At 33.7% G+C, this 17,309-nt stretch overlaps 2 protein-coding genes across 9 annotated transcripts; one reads left to right on the top strand and one right to left on the bottom strand.

The window, feature by feature from the left end:
- Positions 1 to 1,150: 1,150 nt before the first annotated feature.
- On the bottom strand, positions 1,151 to 6,264 carry LOC123918677 (endonuclease III homolog 1, chloroplastic). Its single transcript, XM_045970794.1, has 10 exons — positions 5,985 to 6,264; positions 5,497 to 5,560; positions 5,336 to 5,401; positions 4,290 to 4,408; positions 3,811 to 3,877; positions 3,240 to 3,331; positions 2,917 to 3,054; positions 2,730 to 2,834; positions 1,896 to 1,979; positions 1,151 to 1,677 (listed from the first exon to the last, which is right to left on the bottom strand). The coding sequence occupies exons 1-10, from the start codon at positions 6,222 to 6,224 to the stop codon at positions 1,528 to 1,530; spliced, it is 1,125 nt and encodes a 374-aa protein (XP_045826750.1). The 5' UTR covers positions 6,225 to 6,264; the 3' UTR covers positions 1,151 to 1,527.
- Positions 6,265 to 7,211: 947 nt separating this feature from the next.
- On the top strand, positions 7,212 to 15,951 carry LOC123916860. Of its 8 annotated transcripts, none has more exons than XM_045968428.1 (12): positions 7,212 to 7,326; positions 7,506 to 7,556; positions 7,830 to 8,012; positions 8,917 to 9,442; positions 9,820 to 9,970; positions 10,514 to 10,624; positions 11,443 to 11,707; positions 12,126 to 12,302; positions 12,715 to 12,957; positions 13,757 to 13,826; positions 14,669 to 14,802; positions 15,572 to 15,951. In XM_045968428.1, exons 3-11 carry the CDS (start codon positions 7,872 to 7,874, stop codon positions 14,764 to 14,766), a joined length of 1,782 nt encoding a protein of 593 aa, XP_045824384.1. In that variant the 5' UTR covers positions 7,212 to 7,326; positions 7,506 to 7,556; positions 7,830 to 7,871; the 3' UTR covers positions 14,767 to 14,802; positions 15,572 to 15,951. The 8 variants fall into 8 exon arrangements, with proteins under 8 accessions (XP_045824384.1, XP_045824385.1, XP_045824388.1 ...); XM_045968429.1 differs by having other exon boundaries at positions 7,215 to 7,326; positions 15,568 to 15,951; XM_045968432.1 differs by having other exon boundaries at positions 7,215 to 7,326; positions 14,711 to 14,802.
- The last annotated feature ends 1,358 nt before the right edge of the window (positions 15,952 to 17,309 follow it).

A 17,309-nucleotide genomic window follows, 5' to 3' on the forward strand; every position in this document is an offset into this window, starting at 1 on the left:
AAGACATGAGGAAAATGCTTAATGTGTTTAGCATGGAGAACTTGAATTAAGGGGGAGTATTGAAGGAATAATTCAAGTTAGAAGTTAGTTACAATTTATGTTACTTGTGTTGTAAGCAACTAACTAGTGAGTTAGTTAGAGTAACCATAGTTAGTTAGATTGAATGTGTATATAAGCACATTAGTCATTGTAATTACAACACAATCTTGATCAATAATAATTCTCCCTTTACTCTCTCAATTTCCATCATTCTCTCATTGTTGATTTCCCTCATTCTCCTTTCAAGTTCTAACAGGCTGTGAGTATTGTCGCGATCGGATTAATCATCCGGTTGATGGATATAAGAAGGGTCGACCTGATCAATATTCCGGGAAGATGCAGGCATCTTGCACATATACACCACCTTGCATATGGAAGACTTACTTTAGTCCTTCTATTGAGCAGTTCTCTGGTGAAATAGATAAGGTTAACGGCTCAGAGCCGGTTGTCAAAACTTCCATTTACCAATCGTCGTGGTCCCCCTTTCGTGCGTAAAAGCGATCAGAATTCAAACACGCCGCATTTTACTGGTCGCCGGTATCTCTCTGGTTGTATTTATGATTGTAGAGGACTCATGGAAAAGGCAAGTCGGAGGTGATTGATCAGTTTCATAGGATGGATGGATTGCACTTCTAATGTTTTTGACTTTTTTCATGATCTTCATTGACTTCTACTCTTAAGTTGTGGTTTACTGAATGGATATTGTAGAAGAACTATCTTATAATCATATATTAATACGGTGCCAATTTTTTATAAGTATTACTCCCTCCTCCGGCCATTTTCATAAGAAACGGTCAATTTTTTAAGTTTATTGAATTACTAATGTCTTTGGTCTATAATATACAACAAATACATTAATTATTGAATGAACCTGAAAAGTCTTATAAAAAGAACCAGGGGAAGTATTAAACGAGGACAAAGAGACCTCACGACTAGATCAAAACTCAAGGGTACAATTCAAAGATCAACATGTCTCCGTTTTTTGACTAATAAAAAAAGAAGAGACATGGTGAATGAAGTAAAATAAAAAGATACGAGTCTCCATATAAATAAAGCAAATGCTAATACGTGACATAAGATAAGATAAGGCACATGTTAAAAAACCTCCAAGTACTATGAAACCAAGTTTCCACATTCAAGTTCACTTGAGTCAAAAAAAAAAAAAATCACGGTTGCACACAGTCAGTTTTTCTTCTACAAAATGCATACACATCTCTATATGTGTAGCTGTGTACAATGGGAGCCTAATTAATAATCATTTAATCACAGCGCATACATACTTGTATGTAAATGTCAAAATAGAGCAAGATCACTTAACAGAAAAACCAAAATTCAATCCAATTTCTTAAGGGTGCTACTTTTTACCCCTTCAGCTTCTAAAAATATTTCACATGTTTCTGAAATTGTAGTTTTGGATGGTACAAAATTAGAGTTGTCAGATATGTACATCTGAACTCATGTTTAGAGTGAGGAAAGTATTTCCCTTTGTTAAAGTTTCTTGTTCCTTCGGGACTTTGTCGACTTGGAAACTGGGCTTGAATCTGAGGCCTCCTTGAATGCTGATGGACACAACTCAGTTATACTGCATTCTCCGCAACGAGGTCTTAGAGGTGTACAAATTGTCTGTCCAAATCCTACCTGTTGATATTTAAGCCACAAAACATGATGCATCATAAATAAAACGGATGGATGGATATGCTACAATGTTGTATGAAGATGCCAAATTGAATTTTCTGGTGTTGAGCCTCATAGATGTAAATAAAATGTTTAAATAACTATATTTTCTTTGTAAATTAATTATAAATATAACAGTAAAATTGTACAGGAAGAATTTGGACAGTGAGTTTATCATATACCAATAGAGGATTTATTGGATCCCATTCTTCCCTTGGAAGCCACCCTTGCAGTGACACTCTTGTCTCTTCAGGTGTCGAGGTTTTCTAGCACAAAGAAAAATAATTAGTAAATTTCAATTGTCAACAACTTTATAACCAAGTGACACTCTTGTTTAAAAAAAAAACTTAAGCCAAGTGACAGAAGAAGTAAATCCATATTATTATAAAGGACTGACACAATCATGGACATCAGACACTGACACAGATAATAATTTAAGAAGATAAAAGTAATTAAACGTAATCACGTGTGTAGGAGTCCAAGCCACTTACAACGACTGTTTGTAATAACACAACTAACGTTGATAATTTTAACATGCTGTAAAAGTGATATCATTCAATGATGCGATATATGAATAACCTAGATTCCCTGTAGTTGCGAGATCACGAATTTGTCGCAGTAAAACAGCTTGGAAAGAATGAAGAATTTTGATATGACAATGCATTTTGAACCCAGTTTATTAAAGTTGGAACATGAGTCATCTGATCAATGTGGACAACACATGTTGCTTGATTGCGGAAAATTCATGGTTCCCCAGCTGCGAGGAATCCAAATCCATATAGATATCGACAGTATATCAACCAAAATAGGATGCGATGCTAAAGTCTACCAGAAACAAAATGCAAACATTCCTTGATAGCAATAGAAAATAATTTTCATATTTGTTTTTTAACTGAACACAGCAAATACATTGAAGCTCATTACATATCTGCACCAGCACCAAGATGCTGCGAGAAAAATAAATTCGGTATTAACGATTCAACAAAAAATGTGATGCCAGCAAACTTAAAAGGAACCTGTTTCGTGCCCAATCTTGACACCCATCCTAGCCGATTGCAAATGCGGTGAACATGAGTATCTACACATATCCCTTGAACATTGTTCCATGCAACATTCATAACCTAATGAGTCATTAACAAAATCAACTCCGAAAAAAACTAATGAAAGTTATTGCTTATGCGTTAGAAAATATATTACGCCTACCAAATGAGCCATCTTAGGACCTATGCCTGGAAGTAAGAGTAGTTGCTCAAGTGTGCTAGGTATGTCACCGCCATACTTCATGAGGCAAATATTTGCAATTTTTTTCAAGTTAGTGGCTTTTCTTGTATAAAACCCAACCTGGAAAGAAAGAAAATACCGCGAAAAGTACAAAGCACAGATTCAGTGCATAATGCAAAAAAACAAACAAAACCTTAAAAAAAAAAAATTGACACAATAACGTGCAAGTTGATGAAAAACTTGAATCTTCAAATCATTGTGAACCACAGAAGAGGCAATATTTTTGAAAGAAACAAGGAACATACTGGGTAAATCAACTTTTTGATAGTTTCTTCTTCAGCATTGTTGATTGCATCAGGAGTAAGCAGATCATTTTGAAGAAGACGTTGAATTGCTCCTATTCTTAAAAAAATGCAATTGTAAGTATAGCCGTTTCGCAGGTTGAAACATGACATGCATTTTTATCAACTACTAAGTATGAATCGCATACATACATCAAAAGCAGATGATGACAAACTTTTCTGTAAATAACAGAATGATGTTCGTTAAATTAGCAATGAACTTGCACTATATTTATTTTCTGAATTCAGTCATCAATATCAAGAAATATAGAAACTATCCATTTTATTATTATGCTAATGCTTCCTCCCTTAATTACTTTGTTCTACTAATTCTTCTTGTTATGTCATGTTTTATAAGACGTGTTTGACATTCCAATTCCCTCATTCTTTTTCTTCTTTCATAGAACCATTTTAACTATCTGGTGTCAATCAGTAGTTGATGTTAAAAATAAAATAGCATTATTATCTTAGAGTGAATCTCTATGTACAAAACACGTTTTTTTTACTATAAAGTTTAGAAGGCATGTGTACTTACCATGATTAACATGATCCTTGGTTTGGCTTGATAAAAGAGAAGATACCAGGACAGCAAATCTTCTTTCCTGATTATATTAGACATATGAATTTCGATAAGCGTAAATTCATTCAGGTGGTACTTATAAAATAAGTGTATCATACTGAAACCCTATGCCAAGCAAACCAATCAATTAAACACAAGATTACACAAACAGTTGACAAATTTGGTCATCGTCGATATCAACTAATCAAATGAGTAATAGCTACTATATTGGTTGATGATTGATGAATAACAAATTGACATATAATTAATCAAATCAACAGCAGTTACAGTGTTCTCTTTATCTGCCACAAAAAAAGTTGCGCAGCAAGCCATACTCTAGTCACATGTATAATTTGCCACTTTTTTCTAAAAGCACCACCAAGACTGAAATCAACAAATAAATGCTGATTTTTCACCATATGCCAAATTAACAACAGTATAATAAAGAGTAAGACCTTAGGAGGTAGTGTAGAACCAGCTTTCTCACATCCCATAGTGTCTACCGGTGCATCTCCAGAACATCTCATTTTGCGAATGCCTTCAAGCGTCTCTACCCAGTGTGCAGGTGATTCAACTATAACATATATGAACTAAACAGCTTAAGCATCATAGATTAAACGTGTGGAAATGCTATCAGACAATCAGCTTGGAACTTGGAAGTATACAAGTCTCGAAATAACATGGTCACAAAATGATAACATGTCTATCTACAATGTTATGACAACTTAAATAAATATACTTCATACTTAATTAAATATAGTCTTGTAAAGATGTCATGGAATTCAACCAACACACAAACATGTACTAGAATATTTATACACAGAGGAAAGATGAAAATGAAATTAGATAAAATCAAAATTGCAAAATTTATATAAATCCCTTTTTAGAATTATTATGTTTACTAAATGCGCATCTTTTAATTTAACCAATGATTAAATAGCCAGCACTGTGAAAATAATGGGCAAAAAACTTCTTAGCTACATTAATTGTTACCTAGTTTCCTGATTTAACAACTCTTAAAGCACTTTATAATACCAAAAGACGAGATAAACTTTTGTGAAAAATTAAAGTTTTGGAAACACCTAAAACAATTGGCTTTCAAGGTGGGGAAGTGTCTCATATGGTCTACTGTGGACGGATGCTTAAAAATCATTCAAAACTCTAACAATGATCAGCGTCACTTCTTGTAAATAGAAGCTTATGGTATTGCTCGTCATCACATGAGACAGTGACCTAATCAGTGTTAGTTCAGCAACAAAAAAACCAAGGAAAACAAATATTAGTGTCTCAAGACTAACACCAATTAGATTACTTTCTCACACATAAGAACGTTGAGGACCCTAAACTTCTGCTTAAAGTGACAATGTCCATCAACGTTTTAAGCGATTTTAAGCATTGGTCCACCGTCGACCACAACCACATGTGACACTTTCCCACCTTAGCAACTGCCTATAATAATCCCCTTTTGCAACTATTTACTGTATCACTTCTTACTACTTACTGCTATGAGTTGTAGAAACAATTTCACTTTCAGTTGGAGTCACATCTAAGCTCACTTCTGATTTTACTGCAAAGGAAACATACTTTTATAAGATTACCTTATACAAAAATAGGTAACACACTAACACTAGCACTTCAAACTTTAGCAAATTATGTACTTACTGCATTGAGTCAATTCATTTGGTCCTTTGTATGCAAAGTCTTCAATATCAGGCAGACCAAACTTCTGTATACACATAAACAGATATATAAAATCACAAGTTATTAGTATCTACAAAGCACTGACACAAACACGGATGCCAGACACAGACATAGACACTGATACATCAACACCGATAATAATTTGAGAAAATAACATAATTTAATGTAATCATAAGAGTTGGTGTCGTGTAGGTATCAGACACCAACGCGTGTCCAACACCACGACACGCTTAATCCGAGATGCGTCCATGCTTTACAGATTATTATTCATGGCGAGTCATAGTTTAAAATATAATAAAATGAAATTAAAATATGCATAATACATTGCAAGTTAAAAACTTTACAGTAAAAACACAAATGGGAATGCTAGAATTGACCCATGAAATGACCCATTGATTTGTTTATGGAAAAAATAAAAAAGTATAATGAGGAAAAAGGTAGTTACTCACTTTGTTGTGAGTGTGGGTTGGAGTTGTGGTGGTGGTGATTCCTTTGGGTCTTTTGTTCCTTCTTCTGACGTAGACATTAACTCCGGAGGTGGAGGTGGAGGTGGAGTCGGAGTTGACGGAAGCGGTGGTAGTGTTGGAGAGAGGGGATTTGTGAAAGGAATGAGAAGAAGACATGATGATCACAACTTTGATTTTCCAACTCCCAGAAACAAACCCAGGAGAGGGAAGGTGAAGAACCATTTTTATTTTATTTTATTTATTTTATTTTAGAGTGAAGCATGGTGTTTGTGAATTAAGCTATCTGGATACTTAGAAAATGGCGAGGTATCGTGTCCGATACGTACTCGATATCGATACTCATTTGATATTTTTTGATACACGTATCGAAAAAGTATCGGAAATTAATATTATTTTTTTAAAAAAATATAACCGATACGTGTCGGATACTTCTCTGATACACGTATTGGAAAAGTATCAGACAATTAATGTTATTTGATGATGAAAACGTAGGAAAGGAGACAGATACAATTCGTATTTTCTTTTAAGTATTGAATATTAGAGTATGATATTACCAACTATTCTCTTTGTCAGGACTTGAACCGTGGATCTACAACTCCTTAACTCTTGACTCAACTAATTAACCTTAAGTTACACATTTCATTCACCTTTTTGGATAGTACTTAACAACATATGTAATTGTTACTTGTTTGCTCAATTTGAGTAATTTGAATGTTAATTTCTTATCATTATCGATTTTAGTTATGTTTGTATATTGTGCATTTATATATATTTAATTTTAAATTTAATTTTTAAATAATGTATCGCGGCCGTATCGTATCAAATTAGTAAACTGATAATTTTTTATTGAATGATTGCGTAAAATTATTTTACACGGTCGGTGCATCTTCATTAAACTCGATAAAAATTGCTAAACAAATTTTAGTTGTCCAAGTTGGATAAAAATTAAGAGAATATATTTAAAATGAGTATAAGTATAGTAAAAAAAAAATGAGTATAAGTAATTAGGGATCATTGGCATTGCAGTTTGGAGGCAAAAGCAGAGACATACAAGAGGAAGGATCAAATATGTGACAGTTTTAAAAAATTTACTATTTGAAACAATTTATTATTGATTTTGTATTTGGTAGTTAATTTATTATATTTATTATAATAATAATAAACTAATTTCACTTAAGTAATATATTACCTCAAATACAAATATTCTTTGCTGAATAAAAAACAGCATAGTACTATTTTTTGACTTGAGTACACTCTTTGTATTTCTCACTCTCCAGTTTGCAGGGAATCCTTTCTCCACTCCAATCAATCTCTCACTGACACTGTAAGCAATTTCTTTTTCTCCCTTTATTATTACATTTTAAATTTCGCCACTTTATTTCAGAATTTTTTTTTTTTTTTTTAATAAATAAAGGTCACTTTTTTGGTTTCAGAATATTTGATTATAACATTCAGTTTCAACATTGAATTGAATTAACAGTTTCATTCGTTTATTCACTTCAGTTCAATCAAAGGTGCAAACTTTATACACTGTTTCATCAACTCTATTCTCAGGTAAAGTTTGTTTTTTGGGTTCGATCACACACAATGCATGCTCAATCAAAAACTGTTTTTTTATTTTATTTATAAATGTTGTTTTTTATGTGCTTAATTAATTATCATGATAATTATGTGAGTTATATTTAGGTCTATCAATTTTAATTTTGTTGAGAAATTTTGATAGATTATGGTTTCCCTTTTTCATGAACTTGTTTTGTTGCAAGATTGTTTGTTATTAGGTCAAACTTGTAATTGGTGTTTTTGTTGTATGTTCCCAAATGTTACCAGAAGGTTTTGAAAATAATTGGATAGAAGAACAAGAAAGAACATATGGCTGTTTCATCAGATGTGTGTCCAACTGAGGATGCTGTTCAGGTATTTCTACAGCATTTGGTTGATCCATTTCTGACGGAAAAATCTTCTGTTCGAGATAATCCCTCACCTGCTCAACATCAATTAATTGCTAAACAGGTGTGTTTTTATTTTTATTTTTATAATAATTTAATCCAAAAATTAAGCTGTGATTTATTTAAATACTTCACTGGTTTATGTCGTGCTGTTTCACTGTTTTATTAATTGTAAGCCGTTAATATTAAAAAATAAAGGGTTTTTGTTTGACCTGTTAGTCCCCGCAACTCGTACAGGGATGGTCTGGGCTTGATAGTATCAAGTGGGCTGTGCTGTTTATGTAATCTGGCCTGTTGGGCCGGGCTGATCTGGGTCGGCTTATCTGACAGCTCTAGCTAGGAGCATCGAAAGCATGTTATAATAGTTTTCACGAATGGAATGAACCTATTGGTTATACATAATGTTTCCGAATGTTCAAACAACCTTAAATCTTTGGTTAATAATATTTGAGATGCTTAGCTCAAGAGGAGTCACTGTCTCAATAACATTTTGTTTAGCTGACAGACTAACACAATTCCTGCTGTTAATCATCACCTGTTTAAATCGAACCTTGGTAACCATAATGTTCTTTTATTTCACCTTCGAGAGAATTGGAGGACTGTTGGAGTTGTTGCTGTGAGACCAGGTGTTGTTCATGAGACCAAGTTGAAAAATTGGCATTCTAAATTAAGGTCGACAATGGTTTGACTCTTCCTTGAATGAATCCTATCATGGTGGGGACCTCGTAGCACCAGAAGAGCTCCTCTATGATTATGTTGCCTGGCCTTCTGGTGCATTTGTACCTAGTCCCGTGCAACTACTTAAAAATGAAAAGGAAAAAACCCAACTTCTCATTTCATTGTAATTTACAAGTTACAAGTCATATATATATATATATATATATATATATATATATATATATATATATATATATATATATGCTTAGAGATGTATAGAAATATGTATGACCATTTTCTTTTGTTTTTAGGTGCATTCTGTCGTCTTACTCTACAACTACTACCACAGGAAACAACATCCAGAACTAGAATATCTGCCATTTAATGAATTTTGCAAGTTGATTGGGGTTCTGAGGCCACCTTTATTGGCATATATGCAATTCATGCAAAAGTTAAATGAAGTAGAGCTCATTGATGTGGAAAAGCAGCTATCATTAACAGAAAAAGTGATCATGGATGCATGCGATATCTGTCGATGTTTAGATGCATCAAAGACTGCTCCTAATGTACAGGGATGGCCCATTTCGAAAGTTTCCATCCTTTTAATCGACAGTAAGAAGGAGAACTGCTTTTTGCTGTTTGATTCTATCACTAGTGGGGTATGGTCTGTGGTTGAGAAAAATGTAGATACCTCCCACCAAAATCCTGAAGTTGAATCAGAAACAAAAAATACAAACAAAAGGAAAAGAGTCATTAGAAAGTCTGCAAAAGATGAATTCAAAGTTGATGAAGATGAACTTCTGCAAGTTGGGTATTCTGCCATAAAGGAAGCCACGGGTAATTATTTTTGTTATTAGGAAACAATTGCACGACTTTGCAACTGATTTAGTTTAGTTTTAAGTTTACGTTTATGCATAAGTTGACAGGTGATGATGTCAATAATATGACAATGGTCCATTAGTTCATGCTTCATGATGATCTCTGTTTCAATCCATTTGAAGTTATTATTGTTTCAACACTTTGTTCTATCTTTGTTCCCCGTCTAATAAAATTTTATTTTCTATACTAAAAGAATAAGATGGCATTGCATCATATTTGTGCCTGTTAGTTTTTTTTTTAGTGCCTGTTAGTTAATATATCATTATCTCTTTAGTTTTTACAAGTGGTTTCTGATATGTGAATAGTTGAAACATGATTCGTGTACTATGGTACAGGTATCAATAACACTGATATTGTTCTTTTGGAAAGCTACACTATCTATTCTCAAAGCAAAGAGAAGGCAGCGTCTCGCTTTTTTATAATGCAGTGCTCCCAGTCAATCAACCAGGAGGTGATTAAAGTTCCCCTCAAAGATGTAATTGAAAGGTTCGTTTTAGTTATTGTTTTTCTATTGGATGATTACTCAGGTCTCAAAGGCGAATGACATTAATGTGCCCAGTTTTCTCATTGATAAGATAATGAGGCCCGTTTCTGCCAGGCATTCAAGTTGAGACATTTCTTTTATGCAGAATCAAATATACACTTGTGTAGTTTGTTCAAACACACATTCATGTCACTTACTTCTAAATCAAGTTATGAACTAGTTTAATTATTATTAAGTCTTTGAGAATTAACTACCATATTAAGATAATTCTACACAGGTTTTGGATAGATATGATTATTAGCCAGAATGTTACAAATTATAATCTTATTGTGAGGGTATGTAAGAGATCATCATTGAATGGTGTCTACTGTAATTAGGGATACACATTCTGTGTACCCTGAAGTATTTGTTGGTTGTTTGGATTTATTTCTTGTATAGTTGTCCATGTACTGTGGAATGATCTGATCATCTCAAAGAAGTAAAATTGATAGTTAATAAACTTAACATATGCTTCTGTTTAACATTTTTATCATTTTTTTGCATAGCTTGAAGGGTCCTTTGGTGAAAAAGAGTTCTAGCAGTTGGACAATCACTCCAGCCGTGGTTTACTTCCACGTGCTTCCTTATTCTGAAGTAATCTCACAGTGTATTTCTAGGTTTGTGCAGTTCTCCTTTTTTGATAAACTTTGTTTATACAGATTTAGCTGTTTTAGGAGCTATTCTTACATAGGCACAAGCCTAAATTAATTATTCATAGACACACATACATAATCTAAAAAAATTAAAAGATAAAAGAATTGATTAATATTAGATGATGTGACTAAATTATTTATCTTTAAATTTTTCTCATTGATGTGTGTGTGCCTAAATATAATTGATTTGGGGTTGCGCCCAAGTTAGCATTTCCTGTTTTAGTTTGTGCTTCATGACTTCATCAAGTATACTTTTTGACCGAAGCTCAAAGTTTGGAAACCTATGAGAATAAATAAAATTTACAAATAATATAATTTATTTGCACTTCTAAAATACCAATGTCCTATCACCTTTTATGATTCTTTTAGTTCTTTTACATTCTCAAATACATATTGTGGAATTTGCTAACTACCTCTATTATTTAAGAAGCTTTTTGGGTCTTGCATTCTCAAGCCTTGATCCCTGCATTATTTAAAGAGATTCTTTAGTGTAAAGATATATTTTTTGCGTAGAATTACCATCTGCTGCAAGCTATAAAGGAAGGTTAATGTATGAGAATCATAAATACCATTGGACCCTGTTGCTCATACAGTCTCACTTGTATGGTTGCATGGTTTGCAGAAATAGTTTTCAAGCTCATCCTTTATTGTCCATCTCAAACCATAACATAATGTTCCTCCTGTCAACATTTCCATTTTATATTTTCTTTGACAACTGTTTGTGTAATATATTTTATTGTGCTTGTGGCTAACTATTTGTGTAATATATTTTACCTTGGCAGAAAAGAATTCTCAAACAGTTTGCAAGATTCAAGGGTAACAGAGAAAAATATAATGGTCAACATCCCTGAAGTGACAGAGTCCTATATATTTAAGGACATCTATTCTGGTATTGATAGTAAGCCAAGCGAGGATAATTTTGAAACACAGGAGCAGAATAAAGAAAAACGGCAAAAGATCTCCAATTCTATACAATTTGGTGAAGATCAAGAAAAACACAACCCATCTTTGCTGTGTAACTCCAATGGCTCTGCCAATGCTATTCAGGTCTGGGACTATTTGTAGAAAGTAATAGGAAAAACATTGTCATGCTTATTTATTGCAGTCTAGAACTGTTTATATAGGAGAGGTTTTGCATTATGCATCTAAAAAGAAATAACACCGGGTTGCCTCCTCTATATGTACCTGAAAAATTCGTTTGTTATGCATGGCTATGCTCTTGGTTTCCTATGCTTCAATGGAACATTTAGCAATAAATTTCATTTTCTACTATCAAGTTCAACTAAATTGACCTTTGTAAAGATGTCAAATGAACATCATAATTGTGTTGCTGATCAAGAAATGGTTTTCTAAATGAGCTGCATTTCAATGTTAATCTCATTATAACAATGCTTCTAAATGAGCTGCCCCCTCAATGCTTGGTTCACTTGTTTATTAATCTAGCTTAATGTCATTGGTTTGGCAGGCTATGAAGGTTGATTCAACAAGAATTGTCATCACTGAAGGTGGAATCAACAATATTGCTTCTTCCGGCAAGCTTTGTGCCAATAGGCCAAATATCTCATATGTAAAAGACACAACAGATGCCTGTACTAAAAGTTCAAATCATTGTAACTCCAATGGCTCTGTAAATGCTATTCAGGTCTGGGACTATTTGTAGAAAGTAATAGGAAAAACACTGTAATGCTTATTTATTGCAGTCTAGAAGTGTTTATATAGGAGAGGTTTTGCATTATGCATCTAAAAAGAAATATAACATCGGGTTTCCTCCTCTATATGTACCTGAAAAATTCCTTTGTTATGCATGGCTATGCTCTTGGTTTCCTATACTTCAATGAAACATTTAGCAATAAATTTCATATTCTACTATCAAGTTTTGAACTTTGTAAAGATGTCAAATGATCATCATAATTATGTTGCTGATCTAGAAATAGTTTTCTAAATGAGCTGCATTTCAATGTTAATCTCATCATAACAATGCTTCTAAATGAGCTGCCCCCTCAATGCTTGGTTCGCTTGTTTATTAATCTAGCTTAATGTCATTGATTTGGCAGGCTAGGAAGGTTGATTCAACAAGAATTCTCATCACTGAAGGCGGAATCAACAATATTGCTTCTTCCGGCAAGCTTTGTGCCAATAGGCCAAATATCTCATATGTAAAAGAAACAACAGATGCCTGTACTAAAATTTCAAATCATTGTAACTCAGATAGGGAGAAGCCCCAAAGTCTTCAAGATTCTAAAAAGAAACTGTCGCGAACTGCCATAGCTTCTCTAATACGAAAGAAAAATCAGCTGGTAAAACTTCTTGCATTGCTTTTTTCTTTCTAATAACAATAATGTTTTATATTCTGTACCCATTTCAGTAGCTATGCATGTGCACCTAAATACAAATATACTTTATTGTGGAAAGTCAGTGAGATAGTAACAAATAGAGAAAATAGAGTGAGAGGGTGGAGTCTGTACATTATTGACAAAAAGGTGATGAACAGGGAGAGTCTTCCCCCAGAGTTTTCCCTTACTACAGAGCTATTGCTCTTATTTGATCTTTCCAAATGAGCAAATACCTCTTAGTTACGGTGGATGGATCCCATATTTAACTAACTGTCCTATCCAGCCTACTTACTCCCTCTGGCCTTAATTATAAGCAAATATTCATTTTTTAGATTCATTAAATAACTAATGTATATGGTCTATAATATAGACCAGATACACTAGTTATCCAATGAATCTGAAAAGTGGAATTTTGCTTATAATTAAGGACGGAGGGAGTACTAACTACTCCAGTGACTGACTCAACTAACTGCCTTTTATTCTGACGCGTGTAAGACATACCTGCTATTTATATATAAGAATAACGGGTGGCACATAGTTCACAATTTTCACTCCCATTCAATGTGTGCCAAATGTTGTAATACTGTTATCATAGTCAAACTTCTTTGGTCATAAATTACCAGTTCAACTTAATTTTGAGATTACCTTCTTAGTGCTACTTTTTTTTTTAAAAAAAAAAAAAAACTTGGTATCCGGTCTTATTGCTACTTTTGAATGCTAAGAAAACTATATTTGCACTCTTAAACTTATTTACTTCATTCAGGCCATTCAGCAGCGCAAGATAGAGGAGGAAATCGCTATTTGTGATACAAAACTTCAGAGATTGTTAACGGGTACGCTTTCCATTCACTGTGTTGTTCTTTGTTTTGCTTCTCCAGTGCATTATTTTGTCAGATATGGGTGGTGCCAATTAAAGGGTGAAAAACAAAGGATATTTGTGGGTGAGGTTTTGGAGAAAAGGTTTGGGAGACCCAAGAAAATGCTAGTGACGCAGAATGAAATGGCTAAAGGGATTCAAAATACTACTCCTGTTGGTATATAAGCAAAAAAGTATTCATATTTTTTGTCTTAAAGTATAAGCAAATATAACTACATTTGACTCTATTTCATGATACATATCCTAAAATGGCCTTCAATTAATATAAGTTTTATTTTCCGATGACTCTTATTTTCATGGAACTACAAGTTCCTATGAAGGGTACTTTTGAGAATATAGTAGTAATATTTTTTTATGAGATCAAGAAGATTAATTGCATTTAACTAAATTTCTTAAAAAGTGTGAATTTAGTTATTTTTTGTAATAATCAAGACCGGAGAGAGTATAGCCAAAGAAACACTAGGAGAATTGAGGGGGCAGGGGCTTTCAGCTTTGGGTTAAACTATACAGATTTTTGGTGGTGGGGACATTATACAACAAAAGTTGTGTTACAAAACATGATACAAGAAGGCAATAAGAAAATCTGGGGTCTCCCTACTACAAAAATTACCCTTTTGAAACCCTCTCCCAATTCTTTTTCCCTCTTCTATTGCCCTCCAACTGCAACTCAACCAACTGACAACCGTTAATTAGTTCCTCCGATTAACCCACTCTCTAGCTCAGAGGCCTGTATTTACGCTTTGTCCAAGTGAAATATGAACAACCATTGATTTTATTTTGTCTTGTTGACAAACGTAGATGGGAAAGATGACTTTGAATTAATGATAGAATGCATTGTAGAAGGCTGTAATGATGCATTGGTTACAACTCAAGAAGGGATGGATGAACAACAATGATAGAATGCATTGTCAGAGGCGGAAAGTTCATGCCAGGCAAGACATTCCATTTACTTGCTAATTTTTGCATTTGAATTTTTAATGACTAAGCTAAACCCGAAAAAATGGTTCGGTGCGTTATTTATCATACATCATATAATGGGGCTCTGATTGTTGATGTAATTGTGGCACATTAAAACAATCACCTAGTGATTTCTAGTATGAGCTGAGGAGAAAATGTTTTGCTACATATATGATGTTTGATGCTTCCTTGTTCTACTTCTGTTTAGATATGTTCAGATTAAATGGTTATTGTTAATTTCTTGTAAGCATTGTTTCTGGCTTAGACATGACTCATGAGTATGATATAATACTGAAACTGAAATACATCAATTTAAAAAGTAATTATGTTGGGTATGGAACCGAATAGGTGCATGTGGAGTGCTATCGACTCTCTTTCCACCATTCTTTTCACTATTAGAATTTAAAGGTTCATATTTAAAGGTCCATCAAGACCGTTTGATCAAAATCAGACAGTTCATATTTAAAAGTTAGAATTTTTATATTTAAAAAAATCAAAACTGCATTTGAATCTGAGCCGTCTAATTTTAATCAGACGGCTCTGATGCGCTGACTGCATTCAATCCATTTCCATGAGATACAGTTAAGATTTTATCATTCTACCGATTATCGCACTTGCTATTTACCTACCTTATGATACTTAAAATGATAAGTAGTTACTTTATGTCTATGTTGAGAGAATATTATATTTCGTCTGCTGATCTACATCATCATGTCATTTGATTAATGTTTCTTTTGAAGGTAGATTCGAAGCTAATGTAACTGTTAATGGAGTCAAATTCAAGTGTTCAGAAGAAGGTAACTTGTGTTCCACTCCTCTTGAAGCAAGAGAATAAGCTGCTGCTCAGGTGTTGAGTAAACTTAGTATGGCAAAATTAACCAAGTAACGTTGGAAGCATAGAAATGCATGTTTCCCTTGTGATTCTTGGTTTTTTTTCCTGTAGTATAGAATATTAACAATGTGAAGAAAACTGCATGTTCATATGGACTCATCAATGACCATGTGAAACGGGAATTTGTCAATCAATCTGTATTTGAATGCAGTACATTGAGTCATTTGCTTGTGGCATGCTAAAGCTCATACACAGTGACTAGATTAGATAGGATTAACACCAGTTCTTCTCAGCATGAGCGTGTTTGTTCAGTTACATTATCATTCCTAGAAAAAATTAACTTGGCATTAACTTCATACATTAAGATATTATCTTGTAGGGTTTGGTTTTTGTTTTTTACTGCTAAATATTACAAAATATTTTCACAAAACTGCAAGAGAAAAACAAAACGACAAGCATACTACTAAAAACACTATGGTAGCGTTTTCTTTCTTCCACATTATAGTACCAACCATGTATTGTTATATGAACAAAAAAAAAAATTGGGCAATAAAGTAACTACTGTGGAAACTGTCCTTTTGTTCTATGCAAAATAAAGAAGAAAAAAAAAGTCCGTAGATCTTCGCAATACAATGGGAAGGAGGAGAGAATTACAGGAGGTGATAAAATGGACCAAAAAAAAAACAGGGGGTGATAAAAGATAAGAAGCGATAAGACCTTCCTTAATAGAACCGATCTTATTCTCGGAATTTCGTACTTTTGTCGGATCCTTCCTATCTCTTGATCGAGCTTGTGTAGGTAGATGTTGCCTGGTAGGGCCATCTATTCAGGGATTCTATTTCTTGGACGATATCTCAAGTAAGCTCGCTATTGCGAGCTATACGAGTTGTTTGCCTTTATACGGCTTCCCTAGCACTCCTATGAAGTGAAGTGGTGGGCCATCTAGAAGCTTCACCAGAAGCAAGATGAGGTCGCTCTCCTTTGCTCGTTTTGTACTTATGAACTCGCTTGTGTAGTACTCACCCCTATCTCTAAAGGGGCTTATGCACTCCACTCATCTACTTTTTTTTTTCTCTTTCTTTTTTTTGACAGCCCCCTCGCTGTCTACTAAACGAGCGTTAGAGCAAGCAAAGCCTTCTATTTAGTGGCTTCCCCCCTTATCCCTCACCCTACTCTTTCATTTCCCCTTAAGCTTCCCCAGTTTGTCGGATTAATTGATTGGGTACATGAGAATCATAATCTTTTTGCATTCTTCGATTCAAATTTAAAAGACAGTGGTCTTTTACCTCTTTTAAATTAATCAGAATCCCCCAAGTCACCCTATCTACCGGTAATTTTTTCCTAGTGCTCACAATGCAAAAAGACGAAAAAATAACTATCAATTTAAAATTGTAACACCGTAAAAATGCCAACACAGTAAATTATTAGGAAACCAAAAAACAAGTTGATTTCATAAAGTTGTCAAAAACAAAAAGTTCATTTCATATAGTTAAAAACCAGCACCGTAGCACGCTTACGCTTACTAGGCATATATTCAAGGAAAATCATTAGTAAGAAATATTTAAAATTTCATGAAATACAAGAAGAGTGGAACCGCACTACTTTCTCTAAATGTTGACTGGACAAACCATACAGGTTATGAAATGTAAA

The sequence above is a fragment of the Trifolium pratense genome, linkage group LG3 (assembly GCF_020283565.1).
Source record: "Trifolium pratense cultivar HEN17-A07 linkage group LG3, ARS_RC_1.1, whole genome shotgun sequence".
Classification (NCBI taxonomy): domain Eukaryota; kingdom Viridiplantae; phylum Streptophyta; class Magnoliopsida; order Fabales; family Fabaceae; genus Trifolium; species Trifolium pratense.

Coding starts and splice junctions, on each gene's coding strand:
- LOC123916860 (XM_045968428.1), top strand. CDS start 7,872: ATGGCTGTTTCATCAGATGTGTGTCCAACTGAGGATGCTGTTCAGGTA. Junction 8,013..8,916: donor ATCAATTAATTGCTAAACAG/GTGTGTTTTTAT, acceptor TTTTGTTTTTAG/GTGCATTCTGTCGTCTTACT. Junction 12,303..12,714: donor GCTCTGTAAATGCTATTCAG/GTCTGGGACTAT, acceptor TTGATTTGGCAG/GCTAGGAAGGTTGATTCAAC.
- LOC123918677 (XM_045970794.1), bottom strand. CDS start 6,224: ATGGTTCTTCACCTTCCCTCTCCTGGGTTTGTTTCTGGGAGTTGGAAA. Junction 4,409..5,335: donor TGTTTCTACAACTCATAGCA/GTAAGTAGTAAG, acceptor TATATGTTATAG/TTGAATCACCTGCACACTGG. Junction 3,878..4,289: donor GTTCTACACTACCTCCTAAG/GTCTTACTCTTT, acceptor TAATATAATCAG/GAAAGAAGATTTGCTGTCCT.